This window comes from Panicum virgatum, chromosome 1K (assembly GCF_016808335.1).
Source record: "Panicum virgatum strain AP13 chromosome 1K, P.virgatum_v5, whole genome shotgun sequence".
NCBI classification, from domain to species: domain Eukaryota; kingdom Viridiplantae; phylum Streptophyta; class Magnoliopsida; order Poales; family Poaceae; genus Panicum; species Panicum virgatum.
In genome coordinates, this window is record NC_053136.1 from 7,182,663 (window position 1) to 7,199,504 (window position 16,842).

The following is a 16,842-nucleotide window of genomic DNA, read 5'->3' on the forward strand; positions in this document are numbered from 1 at the left end:
CCAAGATATTCTCCACCACTCTGCAAAGGATTTCGCATGCCGATTGGGCACCAAAGAGGACATGTTCAAAGATTGAAGATTGCCAAACCAAAATTGCAGGGCGAATACGCACGAGATGAGGATGTGTTGTGCTGTTTCGCCTTCCTGATCACAGAGAGAGCAGTGGGCTGGATGTGGGAGCCCCCTTTTTTGGAGGCGATCAGCTGTCCAACAGCGATTGCGAACAGTCAGCCAAACGAAGATCTTGCATTTGTTAGGAGCCCATGATTTCCACAAGCATTTCCATAGTTCGAACTGAATGGAACCAATGAAGAAAGCTCTATATGCAGATTTCGAGGAGAAAGTACCTGAGCTTTCGAACTTCCAATGATGCTGGTCTGCAGTACTGTTTAACTGAAAATTTGTTAGGGCATCCCACAGTTCCAAATACTCCATAAGACCACACAAACTCAGCGCCCCCCTTATGTCAGATACCCAAGAATGATCAACCAAAGCTTCAGCCACTGTTCTTGATTTTCTTACTCGTGCTGGAACAGCTTGAAAAACAGATGGTGCAAGCTCCTCTAATCTGGTTCCCATCAGCCAACGATCAGTCCAAAGATGAGTGTTTTCTCCATTGCCAACAGCAGTTACTACTGATATAGCAAATAGTGCAGTAGTATTAGGATGGACTGGTATTTCAAGGCCAGCGCAAGGGCGATTTGGGTTGGTCTTTCCAAACCAAAGGCAACGCATTTGGAGCGCCCACCCCATGACTTCAAGATTGTGAATACCCAATCCACCTAGGTCAAGTGGTCTCATAACTTTCTCCCAAGCAACTAAACAGCAACCTCCATTTGCCTCCTTTCGTCCTTTCCAAAGAAAACCTCTTCTTATATTGTCTATTGCACGGATAAACCACTTAGGGACCTTGAGAGCAATCAACAGATAAACTGGGATGGCGGTGAGGACAAAGCGGACAAGTACTGCTCGACCAGCAAGGTTCATGAGAGGGGCCTTCCATCCAAGGAGTTTATTTGCTATTTTTTCAATCCAGGATAAAAGATCACCTCTTCTTAGTTTCTTGTCAGAGATGGGCAGACCGAGATAGGTGGTTGGAAAGGAAGAAGTTGTGCAATGTAAGGACTGACCGACCACTTCCACAATATCACCATCACACTGAATAGGGATGACACAACTCTTTTGAAGGTTGGTCTGCAGTCCGGATGCCTCACCAAAAATATGTAACAAATCTTTTGTTAGTTTCAAATCATCTGCTTCGGGGCGAATGAATAATGCCACGTCATCAGCATACAAAGATAGGTGATGCCCAGTAGAGTGGAGGGGTCGTAGTAGACCTTCTGACTCAGCCTTTGTAAACAAACTGTTCAAAGCATCCATTACCAAAATGAAAAGCATGGGAGAAAGGGGATCCCCCTGTCGAAGTCCTCGTTGGTAATAGATGAAGTCCCCTGGTTCACTATTTAGCATCACTTGAGTTGAGGCTGAGCGGAGCAAGTTATTGAGAAGACCGGGCCAAGTCGCACTGAAGCCTAGGTGAGAGAGTATTTCAAGAAGAAAACTCCAAGATACTGAATCAAAAGCTTTAGAAATGTCGAGTTTCAAGAATAGGCTGGATATCTTGCGACGGTGCAGTACTTTGATGGTCTGTTGTACCAGCATAAAATTGTCATGTATGCATCTTCCTTGTATGAATGCACTTTGATTAGTAGCAACCATGCTGTTCAGATGGGGGGCTAGGCGATTTGCCATGAGTTTTGTTACCAATTTCACAAAACTGTGCACAAGACTGATAGGTCTATAGTCTTTGGCTTCCAATGCATCTTCCTTCTTTGGTATTAGAGTGATGAATGCAGAATTGAGTAGTTCCAATTTCCTTGCATCTCCTTGCTGTAGAGACAATATGGCTGCCATGAAATCCATCTTGATTATAGGCCAGCGGGATTTGTAAAATTGTCCCGTGTAGCCATCTGGGCCTGGTGCTCTATCAGCTGGGAGGGAACAAATTGTTGCCCAAACCTCCTCCTCCGAAAATGGCAGATCAAGGAAAGAAAGATCAATGCCTGTTCTGTGGAAGGCAATGCAAGGATTTATAAGAGCTTTGTTCAAGACACTTTCGTTTCAGTTCATGTAAAGGTCAACAAAATTCGTATTCTTACATTCAAACAAGGGCTCATCAAAAATCCCTACTTCATCAGAAAGAAAGGGTGGGATGTTTACAATGATCAACGCAATTGATCGGAGACAGAAAGAGATTACAAAGATGCACAAGCCTTTTAAACACAAACGGAATGCCCAGCTACTCAGCCAAAGAAGTTTCAAGTTGTACAAGGATGTACAAGGGTTGGTGGTGAAAAGAAAAAGGCAAGGTGTCCAGTTGCCGACCCGCCACGGAAAGGATCGCCGCACTCTCAGCTGCTGGACTCGCGCCGGCGGCGGAGGTAGAGGAACAGCGCCGTGCACGCGGCGGCGGCGTAAGGGAACGCCGTGCAGACGCCCTGGGTTTCATTGCAGAACAAGCATGGCCTCATCAGAAATGGCAGCAGGGAGAGAGGTTGAGGAGAGGGAGTGAGGCTGTGCAGGAGACGGAGACTCTACCACGGCGGCTGCGACGCTTGCTAGTGCGACGACAGGCCGCTCTCGGAGGACGAACCCAACTGCTAGCTGCAGAAAAAGCACCAGTTGTTTAGTCACAGAATAAAAAGAGCGAGAGGTTCTTGCTATTTTGGTAACAGATAACCAGACTGCCATGATGTCAAGGGCGGATTACCTGAATAGGAAGAGTAAACAGGCAACCGCAACAAACTCCTGCGAAGTAGCAGTCTGCTGGGATACCCTGTTTGCAATGGCCAAAGCATGTCATTCGCAAATCACTTGTGATCAATATATACTCTTATCTGTAAGTGGTTGAGATTTTTTTTTTAAAAAAAAGAAATGACTGACCAATTTTTTTTTTTTTTAAAAGAAATGACTGACCAATGTGCCAGCTAGAAATGCTGTGGGGTTCCGTAGACCGATTGAAAATCTCTCAACTGCAACAAACAGCATAGGCGTCACCAATTTAAGTGCTGAACAAATTCAACCATCCAGTTTGCCTTTAGAGATTCAGTGTGTGGAGTGCATATGCAGTGCTCTACAGAATTTCCCATTTTGTTTTTCTTTCGCTCGGAGCTACAAATGCTGGCAAAATCGATGTGGGAGTTCAGAAGTATACCGAAGCCAATTAGGTTCCCATACTTTTGTACTGCTCGTGATACGCTCAGTACTTTCTCCTTGCCAATTCCAATCTAAAAGGGCAGTTGTGATTAGATGTCACTAAGGCAAGAATACTTCATGTCGTAATTCACACCTTGCTATAATGTATAACTGAGAACTAATGTGTGTATGATAAAGTGACATAAACCCCTACTTCACACCTTGCTGCTTATGTTTTCAGATGCTTTAGTTTTCCTAAAAAGCTTCCCCAGAAAGAATGGGATCATATCGCTGATACAAACGCCCCTGCGTAAGTGACAAGTCATAAAAAACATTAGTACTCACTAACAGAAGGCACAATAGTCTACAGATCGAGGACAGAGGATGCACGAACCAGTAAATCCATAGCACTGTAGAAACTATATAAGGTGCATTCGCCGAGAACGAATTAACAAGAGATTGCCAGGTTCCATCCAATGAAAGTGTACGTGCTAAAGAAATTCCAGCCTACATCATGAAGGGGGAAAATGCTTCTCAACACTGTGTTTGAAGTCTGACTACTTGTGGAAAATGAAGTTAGAAACTTAGTTGAGCATGGTCATATTGAAGGTACCAGTACAAAGGACAGACCCAAACATTTAAAGCTTCTTCACTGATAAACAGTCCAAATCCAGCAGCCATAAGCAAACAAAAGTAAACCCACCTGAAGAATTTTTTAATCCACAATACAATATATTAGGAAAATGGGGCCAAAAAAGTAACTGACAAGCTTCAATCATGGGTACCAAATAGATCACATATTTGCATTTCTTTTTAGGATGACGTCATGAACTGTCTGCAAACCTCAGTTAGAACGATACCATGGATAGACTTGAGAACTTTTTTTTCCCCCAGAGAAACCTGTCCCTAGAGGCTGTGCATGTTGTTTAGCATTTGGTAACAAATGCTACTGACATATTAAAAGTTCTCAAATAAGAGGAAGATATTATTGACTTAATTTGGCAATCATCCATGCCGTGTATTTAAAAGTTGTAAGGGAAAATAAAAGAAATATATAAATTATCATGGAAAGTAAAATTATCTAGCCCGCAATATTGTGGGTCATAATTATGTCTAATCATAAATCATTATCTGTTAAACCAAAACTCAAAAGATAAGAGTAAACCACAATGTATTGAACTCAAAAGATAACAACAAGCCCTGACTCATGAAAAAGAACTCTCACTGAGATATAAGATAAGGAAAGTATACTAGTAAAAATATGTCTTGAATGATACAAGATAAGGAAAATATACTAATACAAATATGTCTTAAATGCTAACATGATAAGCAATCTAGTCAGTAAGAAAAGGGGATTAATTAAACCATGGATGCACTTGTTTGCATTTACTAATTAGTGATTGACTGGCAATCAACAAACACAAGAACACCAAAAAAGCAAATGTTTGTGAAAACTATTCCACAGTCAGATAATTGGTAGGTCACAAACTTCTTAGAGGGAAAAAATTGGGTAATATGATGTTGTTTAAAGCATTGTCTGAGATTAATATGGGGAAGATATAATCGAATAAGCAAGTTTAGCTCTACTAAGGTAAACAAAATCTAGTTGATGGACCAGGGTTATGGATTATAGTTCACGGAGGAGAAATGCAGCTTGTATCTCACAAGCTACAAATGTTGAACATCAGGCATCAATGTATAGCATTTATTGGAGTATCTATTCATTGAGAGCAATAATACCATCACATTTACCACATGTGCACACAGAACAGTAATTCAGAAAATGATGTCAGCTCATATAGCAAAATTCACATACCCTGGTGTGTACTCCGGAATTAAGACTTTCTTCCCAAATGCAGAAAATGTATATCCAATGGTCGCTGCTGCTGCATCAGACTGCGCGGAAGCATCAACTATTTGTGGCAGACTGAAAGATGGGCATGATGAAGGCTGCTTCATGATGAGTGAAATCACAGTAATGGTGGCCGCAATACCGATAGCAACTGCCGCTTTAGCAAGGAACGAAGCGCCTGGGGTGGTAGATACTACTTCCACTGCATCAATAATCTCATTTGCATCTTCCCCAGCTGGAGAAGGTTCTGCCCTGGACACTGATGCCTTTGCAGTCCGAGAGGCCAAGCAGGATAAGCTGCGCAGACTGTACATGTTTGCAAGAAACACAAAAGCATTTAATGTAACAATCACATCCTTCAAAAAACAATAAAAAAAACAATCACATTGCAGCTAACACATCCTTAAAAAAACATCCCTTTCAGCTAACATTGTCTGCTAAAGCCGGCCCTAAATCTATAAGAGTCGGTTACTTAAAGATCATAATTTGCTCTATCTGCAAGAAATTTCATGAATCTACGGAACAATTATAATTCAGACTCTGGTCCTGCTAGAAGAAGCTCCAGAAGAGAGAGAGAAAAAAACTAACCTCCTAATGCGACCGCGGGCAGCGGCGGCGGAGCGCCGGGCTCCGGCGGGGAAGGCCGCGCGGCTGCGGCGGCACGGGCGAGGAGGAGGAGGCGGCAGGGACCCGAAGCGCGCGGCGACCGTCGCCATGGGAGGAGGAGGTGGCGTGTGCGGTGTGCATCGGCGCCACGCCAGTGTACGTTGTGTGGCGGCAAGCAGGTTGCTCTATCCAGCCGGAAACGGAATATGCCGTGTACGTATTTGATTTAATTTACTCAAGTTTTCTTTTGAGATGCGTATTTGATTTACTCATATGAGGCAAATAAAACGGAATTACCATTAGGGCAGTCCAAAATTTTGCTGAATTTTTACTCAAATAAAATCGTGCCATACCTCCCTGTTGCTGTGGTGCAGCTGTGAACTATTGCTGGGTTTTTTTAAAAAATTATACCCGCAAAAAAAACTATTGCTGTGTTTTTCTCGCCTTGATTTTCCAGTTTTCCAAATGTCAAGTGATGAGCTACAGTGCTAAACGAAAATTAAAAAAGCACAAATTTTATGTTCAGGTTGTGGCATTCAAGCATGAATGGGCAGGGTTAACTTTTTTTTCTGATCTGTATTTCTGTGCAGGTTTAAGGACAATCGCATATCTATTTCAAGAACATTATGTTACAGCACACTTGAGGATGGGGAAACTCGGAGAACAAAAAAGAAAAGTGGTGGTGCGTGCAATGCCGGTAACCATGGAAGAAGGATCAGTGCAGGAAGCTCAGGGACAAGAGGGCAGCGATGCCGGCGCCCAAGAGGCTCTTCCCGGCGCTGGAGCTCGCCGCCGAGGTGGTGTTGTCGGCGGCCCCCGGCGCCGGCGCGTCGGCGGCGGTGATCACAGCTTTGACAGGCGGCAGCGGAGGGTCCACGACGTCCTTGGGCTCGAGCACCGGCGCCGGCCCTGCCGCCGGTGCCAGCGCCCCAGGGGCGGCGATGTGGACCAGGGCGCCAGGTTGTGCTGGGAGGATCGAGTAGCTCAGGTTCAGGCTCATGTCACTGCATGGACTCCCTGCGGTTCATAGATGGTAAGATTTTTTTTTCTTCTGAAATTTTGTAGACTGCAAACAGGTATTGAAACAGATTTAGTAACTCTTTTTTTTAAGAAGTAGATTTAGTAACTCTAAATCTGGCAAAATTCTTTGGTATCGTGGTATCTGAAATTACTTGTGAATGTTCAGTGGTCATTGCTGCCTGTGAGGCTGTCAGACGGATACTCACTGAAGTATGAAGCTGCAGTGGCAGGGTAGTCGGTGACGAGCCCATCAGCCAGCACTGCCGAGGAGTAGGTGACGATCTCGACCGTCGGGTCAGCGAAGAAGTCGAAGCCAAGGTTCATGAACTCGTTCTTGAGCACGCCGATGAACACGGTGAGGTTGGCGGCCTGCAGGCTGCCGACGGTGTCGGTGAAGGACGTCATGAAGTACCCGGTGATCTGCGCCACGGAGCTCCGGTGGATCCTCACCCCGTCGGCGACCTTCTTGATGTCATCCAGCGACGGCTTGGAGGCGCCGCTGATCTCGATCTCGATGCTGAGCACCCGCTTGAACGATTTGAACTTGGTGAACCCTGAGAGCACCGCCGAGTCGTCGGACTGGATGAACACCTGCTGCTTGGTCTCCTTGTCGTAGCCGGCCTTGGTCAGCGCGCTGGACACCGCGTCCACCACGCCGAGCCCTCTCTTGGCGAGGTACGGGGCATGCTGCACGCGTGCATCCGGCACAAGAATGCTTGATCGGGTGGTTTTTTTTTTCTGAATAGACAGACTGAAAGAAACAACTGTAGCGTCGAATGAACTGAATGTTGTTGTTTACCTCTACTTCCAGCAGTATACCGGAGACGTTGCTGGCCTTGGCCATGTCTAGGAATTGGGCCAAAGTCAAGAACTTGCCGGCATTCTTCGCTTTGGGATTTCTTTTCAGGCCTGCCTGAGCAAACGGAGAGAACAGGTCGGCTGTTCAGAAGAAAAGAGAACGGAGATGTCAGTGCATGGGCAAATACATGGCATTCTGGGATAAGAAAGAAAGAAAGAAGGAAAGAAATCATGAACAAGCAAACAGATGTGCCTCACGTACGCTTCAAGGTTTGGATCTCACTCCATGACAGATCGAACGAGAAGATGCCAGACTTGTTCTGAATCTCATGAACAGTGGAGCTTTTGGACACGAAAGCCGTCGCCGCGGTCGTCTGGGAAGAGAGATCGGCAGAGTGCATGCAGAAGACCACTCCGTCTTTTGACATCTGAACGTTGCAATCTATGATGTCGGCGCCATCTCTGATCGCTTGCTTGTAGGCGAGATCTGTGCACCCGGCATAGACACCGCTCGCCCCATTGTGGGTGATGATCAGCGGCCTGGTGTCCTCTGCATTGGTAGAGGGGAATAAGTACAAAGGATGATGATAAGACGGCGTGACAGTGAACATCAATAGCTTACTTCCAGGAGGTGGTAGAGGGTTGTCCTTAGAATGAGCCAAGCAAGCTGCAAAAAAGCAAAATTACTGCGATTTCATGAACCAGCGAAAGATGGTGAGCATCTATGATGTTAGAGCATAATGTGCAGGTCTCTATCATGTCCAAAGCAACATTGATCATGCAGGTTTTCTCCATGGACAGTAGTTTTAGCTCCTTCCAGTTCCAACATGGAATAGTTCTCACCAATTGCTCCAGATGCGGTGGGCGGGAAGTCCGTGAGCACGCCGTCGACAGAGAAGTCCTGATTGTCTATGAACTGCAAGTACTCTGCACTGGGATCATAGCTGTAGTTGTAACTCGTAACGATATCATTGGCAAATCCAGACGCGTAGACTTCCAGCCCCAGAGCATGCGCGTCTTTGACCAAACTTGTGGATGGTTCCAGGTACTGATCCTTGTTCAGTGGCCAGATGTAAGTCTTGGGGACAAGAATCCCAGCTGCAAATTCCTTAACGGTTTTCAGGTCTTTCAGGAGCTCCCCATACGTCTTCTTGGTTGAGGACTCAATGACATCTTCGTTGAGGCACCGGAAGATGAGCTTTGTATTGCTCTTCTTGAGTTTCCCACCCAGGTTTTTTAGGAAATCAATCTCTGTCGAGGAGATGTAAGAGAGGCTAAACTCTTTTGGTAATCCTAATATGTAATCTTCGGTACTTAATTTGTGCTCCACAAAGAATGAATTGTACTGTGGAAGAGAACACAGAGTCATGTTAGATATGTTACATTACATGAGATAAAATAAGAAGAGGAAAGGACTGAAATAACATTTACCTGTACATTAAGCCATATTTGTTGGGGGCGGAGTTCAACAACATCATCAAGCGTGTACATTCCCATGGAGCCATCAAATGTGCTTGGTCGAGAAAAGATGTTCTGGATCACTGGGAGATGATCAAAGGACAGCATGTCAAGTCAGAAAAATTCCAACAGCAAAATGATAATTCAAATTTGTCAGTCCCATCTTATTTCTATCCTATTTTTTTGGCAAAATTAATTCCATCCATACGGAGCAGCAATAGAGCATGGAAGGTTTAGTTAGAAAGTGGTCAGGGTCCTTTTCTGCTTACACGTGACGTTCTGAATCAGCTGGTCTGCGGTGAAATCAAGAGAGAACCAGCCATGGACATCTTCTCCGTGCACCTTATATGTCTTTGCCATCTTGGGGAAGATCTCCGAGACTGTCGTCGAGTTGTCAAGGGTCAACCCTGTTTTGCACATGCCCATGCTGTCCTTTGAGAATTGCAGATCGCAGAAGAGAACAACGTCAGGCAAGCTGGTCGACAAAGCAAACTGGTAGGCAAACTGGCTCGAGTCAGGAAACAAGCCAGAGAATCCTCCTCGAGCTACAACTTGAGGGGGACGACCTGTAGGATGATAGCACGAACATTAGCAGCTTGGCGACATGGCGCTGCAATTGCACATCAGAGAGCTTGAATCTTGAAATGGCAGGTAAAACAAAACAAATGCTTGAAAGCCTTGATAAGTGAAAGAATAACGACAAAAGAAACAAAATAGAAATAGGATACCGCTCAGAGTCTGCCATTTTGGCCCTGCTGGAGCCTTCGAAGCAGCATTGGCTCCATGAAGCAGTAAGAGGATCAAAAACATGTGAGGATAGCTTGCTCCCATTTGGTCAGGAGGAGCACCCTGCATTACAGCACAAATTTTGTGAGCTCCGGGAAAACACCCGTACAAGAACCATGCTCTACAAGAATGCGACGCAAAGACTAAAGAATTATCAGCTACTTTTTTTCCAAAAAGAACAGGGAGCCGTCAGGCACTTCAGAAATTCAGACAATAACCGGAAAAACAAAGAACAGCCATGCATAAACCAAGAAAGTGAGCAGCAGGGGCGGACCCAGCATAGGACATGGGTGTACACATGTACACCCGATAATTCTTGTTCTTGCAAACGAAATCCAAGTTAGGCTTTTTTTTTAGAGCCATCCAAGTTAGGCTTTGGGGTGCTCCGTCTCGCACAGCACAAGAGAAGGGGCGGGCGCGGCATACCTGGAGGATGCGCTCGTCGCCGCCAGGGAAGGAAGATTTCGAGCAAGGGAGGAGATCAGGAGAGAGTTTCTTTTCGAGAGAAGGTTTGAGACGAGAAACAGAGGGAGGAGATGAACGTGAGGCCCTGAGCAGGAGGGCGGGTGAGCATCGGTTTCGGTTACCAAATTTATAGAGGATTCAAAATAGTATAATAAAACTATATACTAAGATTAGTCTAAAAGATAGATTTAATTTAATTTATAAATAAATAAAAATGAAGTATAACTGAACATTTAGCTTTATTCTATCTATTTTCTTTTGACAGTCATATTTTCAAAACTGAATTGTTCTCATTAAATTGACATCTTGAGAATAGTATGGATGACCGTTCAACTCCCATGCAGAGTAACTCTCTTGAAAAAATACTAGTGTAAGTATAAAGTAACATCAAAAATGAAAAATTATGACTGCGAGATGATAAGCAAAGTTCTTCTTGATCATTATACCAAGATGAAATAGAACTATCAAAATAGAAAAGAGAATAGAAGGAGTATTATTTTGTACCTATTTTAGTTTGTGCAACATAGTAGCTCGCTAGCTAATGCATGGCGCTATCCTATAGCTATATTATTTTAATTTTTTATGTTGGAAATTTAATTAATAAAGGTAGCATGGTGCATGCAAGTGCCACACAAACCGAAATACTCGAGTTTCATCTTAGGTTGAATTGAATTTTAGCAAGTTTATAAATAGCTCCTGAATCTTGAGCTTTTCTGATAACCCTACTTAAGAGTAAGAGTGAACAGTGAATGCTCAGCAGGTATAAATCAGCTAGTCATGATGCTTTTTATTTCAATAACTATCTTTCCTTTTATTTTATACTAATATATTTTCTTTTTAATATAATAGATGAAATAATAAAATAAATTGATCACCTTTTGGTAATACCCTATTTAGCGACATAAACATGTTATACCAATTAAATTGGGCTCTCAACTAATTATTATCGTATTGGACCAATCTTTTCAATGTTGGTTATTGATCCAAAGCTTACGTAAGTACACACAATATGAAACTTTAGCGAATAAAGTGAGAAGATAGAATTCCATATAAATAATAATCAGCAAAATTCCGATGAGGAAAACATCATATATCTACAAAATATATATCTAACAAATAAGTTAGGGTATCTTCTCCAACTCAACTTTGGACAACGACTTAAGAAATGTGACTAAGAAAAATAGTGATATGAACCATCTGACTTAATGCTTATTACATTTGATATTTCGATTGACAGTCTCAAAAATATTGAAAAGGTTGGCATCTTATGATCCACCAGTTGGAGCATCTTATTAGCATTGATCTTTTTAGCATAGTGCTTTGCAATAAAATAAATATGTTTTCAAAATGGAGTATAGAAAGTTATATTTTATTAATTTTATTATAAATTTTATAAAATATTGGCTCCTAATATTTCAAATAATATCCCCACTTATTTATAAATAGCTGACTATATTTATAATTTATTATTGATTTTGGTCATTAAAATCTAACTAGATGCAGAATTGAAAGTGGACGGAGTTAACGTCTAGATTGTAGTCTCCTCCGATTTGGAATTGATGTCACCTTATCTTCCTTATATACAGATGATTAGTAAGAGAGGAAGGGAAATGACGTGAGAAGGATGAAGTATAGCGCGCCACCAACACGGAGACGGCTTCACAAGGTAACCACGCAACAAAGTTGGTGACAACATCGGCGAGCGAACATTTGGCGGGCAAAAGAAGGGTTGGCTCGCTCATCAGACCACGTTGTCGTGACGAGCACGCATGCTAATATAGTGGGCACCTTCGTCGTTGCTAAAGTCAAGGTCGCAACTCGCAACAGCCAGCATCGTGAAGGATGACAAGAAAATTTTTTTAGGAAGGGGGATGGGTGGCATGTATGAAAGTGCTAAGAAGTGCTAGAAGTCAAAATTTTGTTTGAAAGGATTTTGATCGAGATGTTGTCATGTGAAATTTAATTATATCATGATGAAAACCGATAAGGTAAATCAATGTTTCACAGTATCACCTGTAGCAATGCACAGGTATATTTTCTAGTATCATAAAAAATCATATAAAGCAGTAGACGTCCATACACAAAGCATGTGAAATCTGTATTATCTAATCTTGAGAAGCTATTGTTTAAAGAGGGATAGAATGTATGTTTAAGTAATGACTTTTAGCTTGAAAACAATATATGTTTCAAACTAGTTATAGTGACTTTTATTTAGAATATGATTAAGTGCAAAAAACAATTTAGATGTTATGTAAACTCAATTTTTAAAGTCTAGGTCCGCCACTAGTGAGCAGCAACAAAGAATTAAAACAAACATCAGAGTGAAAGTCTAATACATAGTCACATGATTCGGGGTCGATGTCTCGTCCCTCGATCCGGGAACGTCGTTCCGATTCGAGGGTCGGGGTCGAAGTGGGTCAGTGTCCCATTCAAGGTTGGATCGTGTCCCGGTTTGAAAGGGGTCGCAGCCCCATTGCTAGCAAATTTAATTGGGATAAGGAGTTTAAGGACAGGGGATTGGTGTGGTTTTTGTTAGACAATGAGCTGAGTACGTGTAGCATGGTCTAAATATACTCTTTTATATGTTTCTTATATGCTTGTGCAGATTAGTTTCTTCATTAGTAGCATATATATAGTTTTTGTCTTTATCGACCCGAAGATATCGACCCCGATGAATCAGGGTCGCGTCCCACATAATAATTTATCGTTCCATAGATGTATACCCCCTTCGTACCATAATTTTATAAAGTGACGACCCTCGACCCCGTTCCTTGACCCGGTCGACCCAGGAACTTTGTGACTATGGTCTAATAACATTCAAAGAACACAATTAATTCATTTAGGAGGGAAACACCTTGCACCGCACGTAAAATTTCAGACAAATTCAAGGTAAAAGTTAAATTGTAAAGGTTTGATGATAGAGTCGTACCTCACATGAAACTCCAAGAGAAAATCGAGAGAAACTGTTCTCCGGCCCCACCAAGGCTAAGGTCCGCAGGCACCCTATATCAGATTGTGGAGAGGAGAGAAAGGAGGAGATTTCCAGACAACGAAAAAACTTCTAAAATTAGGGGGCACCTGAATGATGGCCACCTTTTAACAAGCTTAATTTAGAGCTCCAACTCACAAAAATAACTTGTTCCATATGCTCCTTTTCCCAAAGGGGAAAAATTAGAGGGGTGGAGCGTCTGTGTACATCTGGCTGGCTGTTTTCATTGAGGGGGAGCAGTTTTTGACGTCTCAAGTAGAACCTACCGCTACTTTTGTTGTTGTAACTTATTATCTGTTGTCGTAAGTCGTAACAGCAACTTTCTTGACCTTCGTGTCGAAGAAACAAAGCAGTCATTAAGAATAGCACACGTAAAATATTTTCCAAACATGTAACGTTTGGGTTCACCACTTCCCACATTGTTTTACAAAAAAAGGTCTTTTGTAAGTTGTAACTACCCTCTTATGAAACAAAGAATGTGATTTTTTTTTAATTTTCCTGATAGATTCACAAATTTCTATGAAATGACAATTATAGAATCTGCAAGGTAGTTCACTATCGCACAGATTAAAAAAAATATATCAAAGTTCAACATCCTAATAATGATGTCCTAAGCCAAGAATCACACAGAAAACACTAACAGTTAACCCAAGAATCACATAGAAAACAATAGCAGTTGACTTATTGGAATTTCTAGTATCCAACCGTATGTTACACTCAACACAATACATGGTACACTTGAAATAGAACTATAACTTTACATTCAGGTCCAAATTGCATTTGCCCTATTTCCTGCCAGCATTTACGATCTTGAAGTTAGACTCCATTAAGAGTAATCACAATTTTGCGAGGGTTGGCATGGTCACGGTGTTCGCACAGCCATATACCCTGAAACAGTCGAGTAAACCCCAAGTAAGATTTGGCAATCTCAAACAGGCAGTTTGTTAACTAGATGACTCCTACGAGCAAGGGTTTTCACTAATTTCGAACCACCAATGCAAATTGGAAAAATGGAACTAAGCTTGAACATCAGATGATCAATTGTGAAAGGATACCTGCCAAGTGCCCATATTGAGACGCCCATCAGTTATTGGGATCCTGATAAGAGCACAAGATGCAACCTATAATTATTACACAATAGATGAAGAACATAATGTTGGGACTAAACAACAAGGGTATACATACGTCAAGGCACAACCAAACATTGACGACTTAATATGTGCTGGCATGTCGTCTGGTCCTGCAAATTAGAACATAACTTTTACAGTTTATCACAAAGAGGGCAAAATAACACAGTGGAGACTGGAGACTTAACTAACCTTCCATAGTGTGCTTCCAAGGAGCATTGTGGCCCTGAGAACCATGAACACATAATGAAGCAAGAATTAAATTTTTACCATTTAAATAAGAAGAGGAAAAATTGGGCCACTGACCTCTGGGACAATTCTGTTAAGAAAAGTTTCAGTGTCAGCCTGCACATCAGAGTCATAGTTCTCATTGATGGTCAGGGAAGCGCTTGTGTGCTGCACTGCAAAACAAAAACAATTTCACTACTACTAAAATACAATTGACACTTGCTATGCTTGTCGGCTTTGAACATGAATGTCAATAGTGACAAACTGGCAACAAAAGCAGTCCACGAGTTGCAACACAAATTAGCCAAACTTCTTGCTAGTATATCGCTATCATGAATGTGCCTTGACGTATGTACACGGCTACGTTGAATCTCTTCTTTATGCATGTAACACACTGAACCAGCACTGAATTGCTGTGCTATCAGGCTGCAACTTCAATTAGTTATGCCTAAGCATATATCGCTATCTCTTATAAGTAAGAAACCACACCCAACCTACTGCTCCAGGTCATGCCGCAAAAAATGAATGATGATATTTATAGTTCCATTCCAGCTGACTACATGGAACTTCCACCCCCTAAATGCCAACAACACACAAATTTTACATATCAGCGCTTCATAAGCGTCCCTAAGACCCCTAAAGTTCTGCTGAATACACATACACCTAATAAACATAGTGATTTTACTATCACTCTAGCAGACACGTTGAGGCTACTAAATTAGTAAATTTTTAATGTAGTGTAACAAAATTTCAATTCGGTTTATTTCAATCCTTCCTGTCTCTCCTGCACCCTGTCGGTTTCTACAGAAAACTATCCAGATCAACGCTGCAACTGACCGGCCAATTAAGGCATCTAAGTAATAAAAGGCGAACAAGGAAACGCCTAGGAATTGCATAAGTAGGGGCGTGTCACATACGGAAGAAATGAGCGAGCCCGCACTTGAACCCGGACAGGTCGCCCTCGATCTCCCTCAGAATCTGCAGCACCCGGAGGAACGAACATCAGGGGAGTCTCAGTACCAAGGACCACGCGCTGCGAGGACGAGAAAAGCCGAGGGTGGGAGAGAGCTGGGCGGGACCTTGGGGGTGATGAGGTGGCAGCCGCGGCGCTGCGCGGGGATGACGACGGTCTTCTGGGCCCACTTGGCGGCCATGGGGGCGGCGGAGGCGGAGGCGGGAGGGCGGGACCGGGCGGCGGCGGCGGCGGCGCCCGTGCTGAGGCGGTGCTGGGGGGCTGAGTGAGGACGCTCGCGGCGGCACGGGGAAGGTGGAGGCGTCGGGGGCTTGTGGCCTGTGGCCGCGTGTTGCGCTTTGTGCGGATGCGGCGGAGCAAGGGCGGACACGGGTTCACGGCCGTCAGATGGAAGGATGAACGGCCGCGTGGCTCGCCTCCCTGGCGACAGGTTCCCATCCTCGACGCACTGATATACTGCAATTTCGTCATTCTCTTTCTTTTTTGTTCTTTTCTTTAACAGTCAGTTTTTTTTTCATTTTCCTGTCTCTACAGTTCGAGTTTCAACTCAAGTCATTTTTACTTTAAAATCATAAGAGCAATATTGTGATGTCGCAACCATGATAATTTGATTACCTGAAGTCCCATAAACTTCTTTTTGCTATTTTTAATACTAGTGATAGTTTCCACATTCTCTCGTATTTTGACCTCATCTGAATTATCTATATTAGTTATTCACTTTGGTGTTTGAAAAGGAAAAATCTATTGATCGCATATCCGAGTAGAGCTCATGACATCGCAGAGGCATTGTTCATCTTCCCTGTCGGGCTGCAGTGGCCAGACTTCGAGAGGGACTGGCGCCCTTAGAAAAGAGGAGGGAGGGGTGGAAGGGAAGACTAGAGGTGGTGGGTTGCAGTCGGTGGCAAGGCAACGGCTTGACATCAGATGGGCTAGGGATCAGCGAGAGAGCTCGTGTCGGAGATGATTAGCGACGGAGGTGGCGCCAGAGCCGAGGATGGGGGTGCTCGGCGCCTGTGATTGGACAAATTCTAATCGCATATGTTAGGAATAGATTCCTCCTTTGAAGATACAAAATATATGTATAGCATAATTTAGGCAAACATATCCGCATAATGTGAAGTGTCAAAGTCAACTCATCATCAAATACATAACATATGGTTGCCAAGTTTAGAAAATATATACATGACAACACGACTATAACCACGATCTACGTTTCGTTCTCTTCATACGCGGTTGTCCGCTCTTAAAAAGTCAGGATGCGGTGCTCATCACAGCCTCGATAAAAAGAAGTGTCGGGCATAAGAGATTATCTCTCCACACGACCAAATAGCGACATATAACAATA

The 16,842-nt window shown here is 43.1% G+C and overlaps 1 protein-coding gene across 1 annotated transcript; it reads right to left on the reverse strand.

Annotated features, from left to right (window-relative positions):
• Window positions 1–2,089: 2,089 nt before the first annotated feature.
• On the reverse strand, window positions 2,090–15,857 carry LOC120678318 (glycerophosphodiester phosphodiesterase GDPDL7-like). The gene is made up of 21 exons (XM_039959471.1): window positions 15,604–15,857; window positions 15,442–15,502; window positions 14,603–14,697; window positions 14,489–14,522; window positions 9,199–9,495; window positions 8,903–9,012; window positions 8,315–8,816; window positions 7,734–8,138; window positions 7,473–7,612; window positions 6,880–7,360; window positions 6,501–6,670; window position 5,587; window positions 5,012–5,306; window positions 3,826–3,898; window positions 3,590–3,702; window positions 3,417–3,501; window positions 3,215–3,287; window positions 2,977–3,032; window positions 2,771–2,836; window positions 2,599–2,664; window positions 2,090–2,498 (listed from the first exon to the last, which is right to left on the reverse strand). The coding sequence occupies exons 1-21, from the start codon at window positions 15,676–15,678 to the stop codon at window positions 2,412–2,414; spliced, it is 3,285 nt and encodes a 1,094-aa protein (XP_039815405.1). The 5' UTR covers window positions 15,679–15,857; the 3' UTR covers window positions 2,090–2,411.
• Window positions 15,858–16,842: the final 985 nt, after the last annotated feature.

Coding starts and splice junctions, on each gene's coding strand:
- LOC120678318 (XM_039959471.1), bottom strand. CDS start 15,678: ATGGCCGCCAAGTGGGCCCAGAAGACCGTCGTCATCCCCGCGCAGCGC. Junction 3,899..5,011: donor ATTCCGGAGTACACACCAGG/GTATGTGAATTT, acceptor AAAATTCTTCAG/GTGGGTTTACTTTTGTTTGC. Junction 2,499..2,598: donor CAAGCGTCGCAGCCGCCGTG/GTAGAGTCTCCG, acceptor AATGAAACCCAG/GGCGTCTGCACGGCGTTCCC.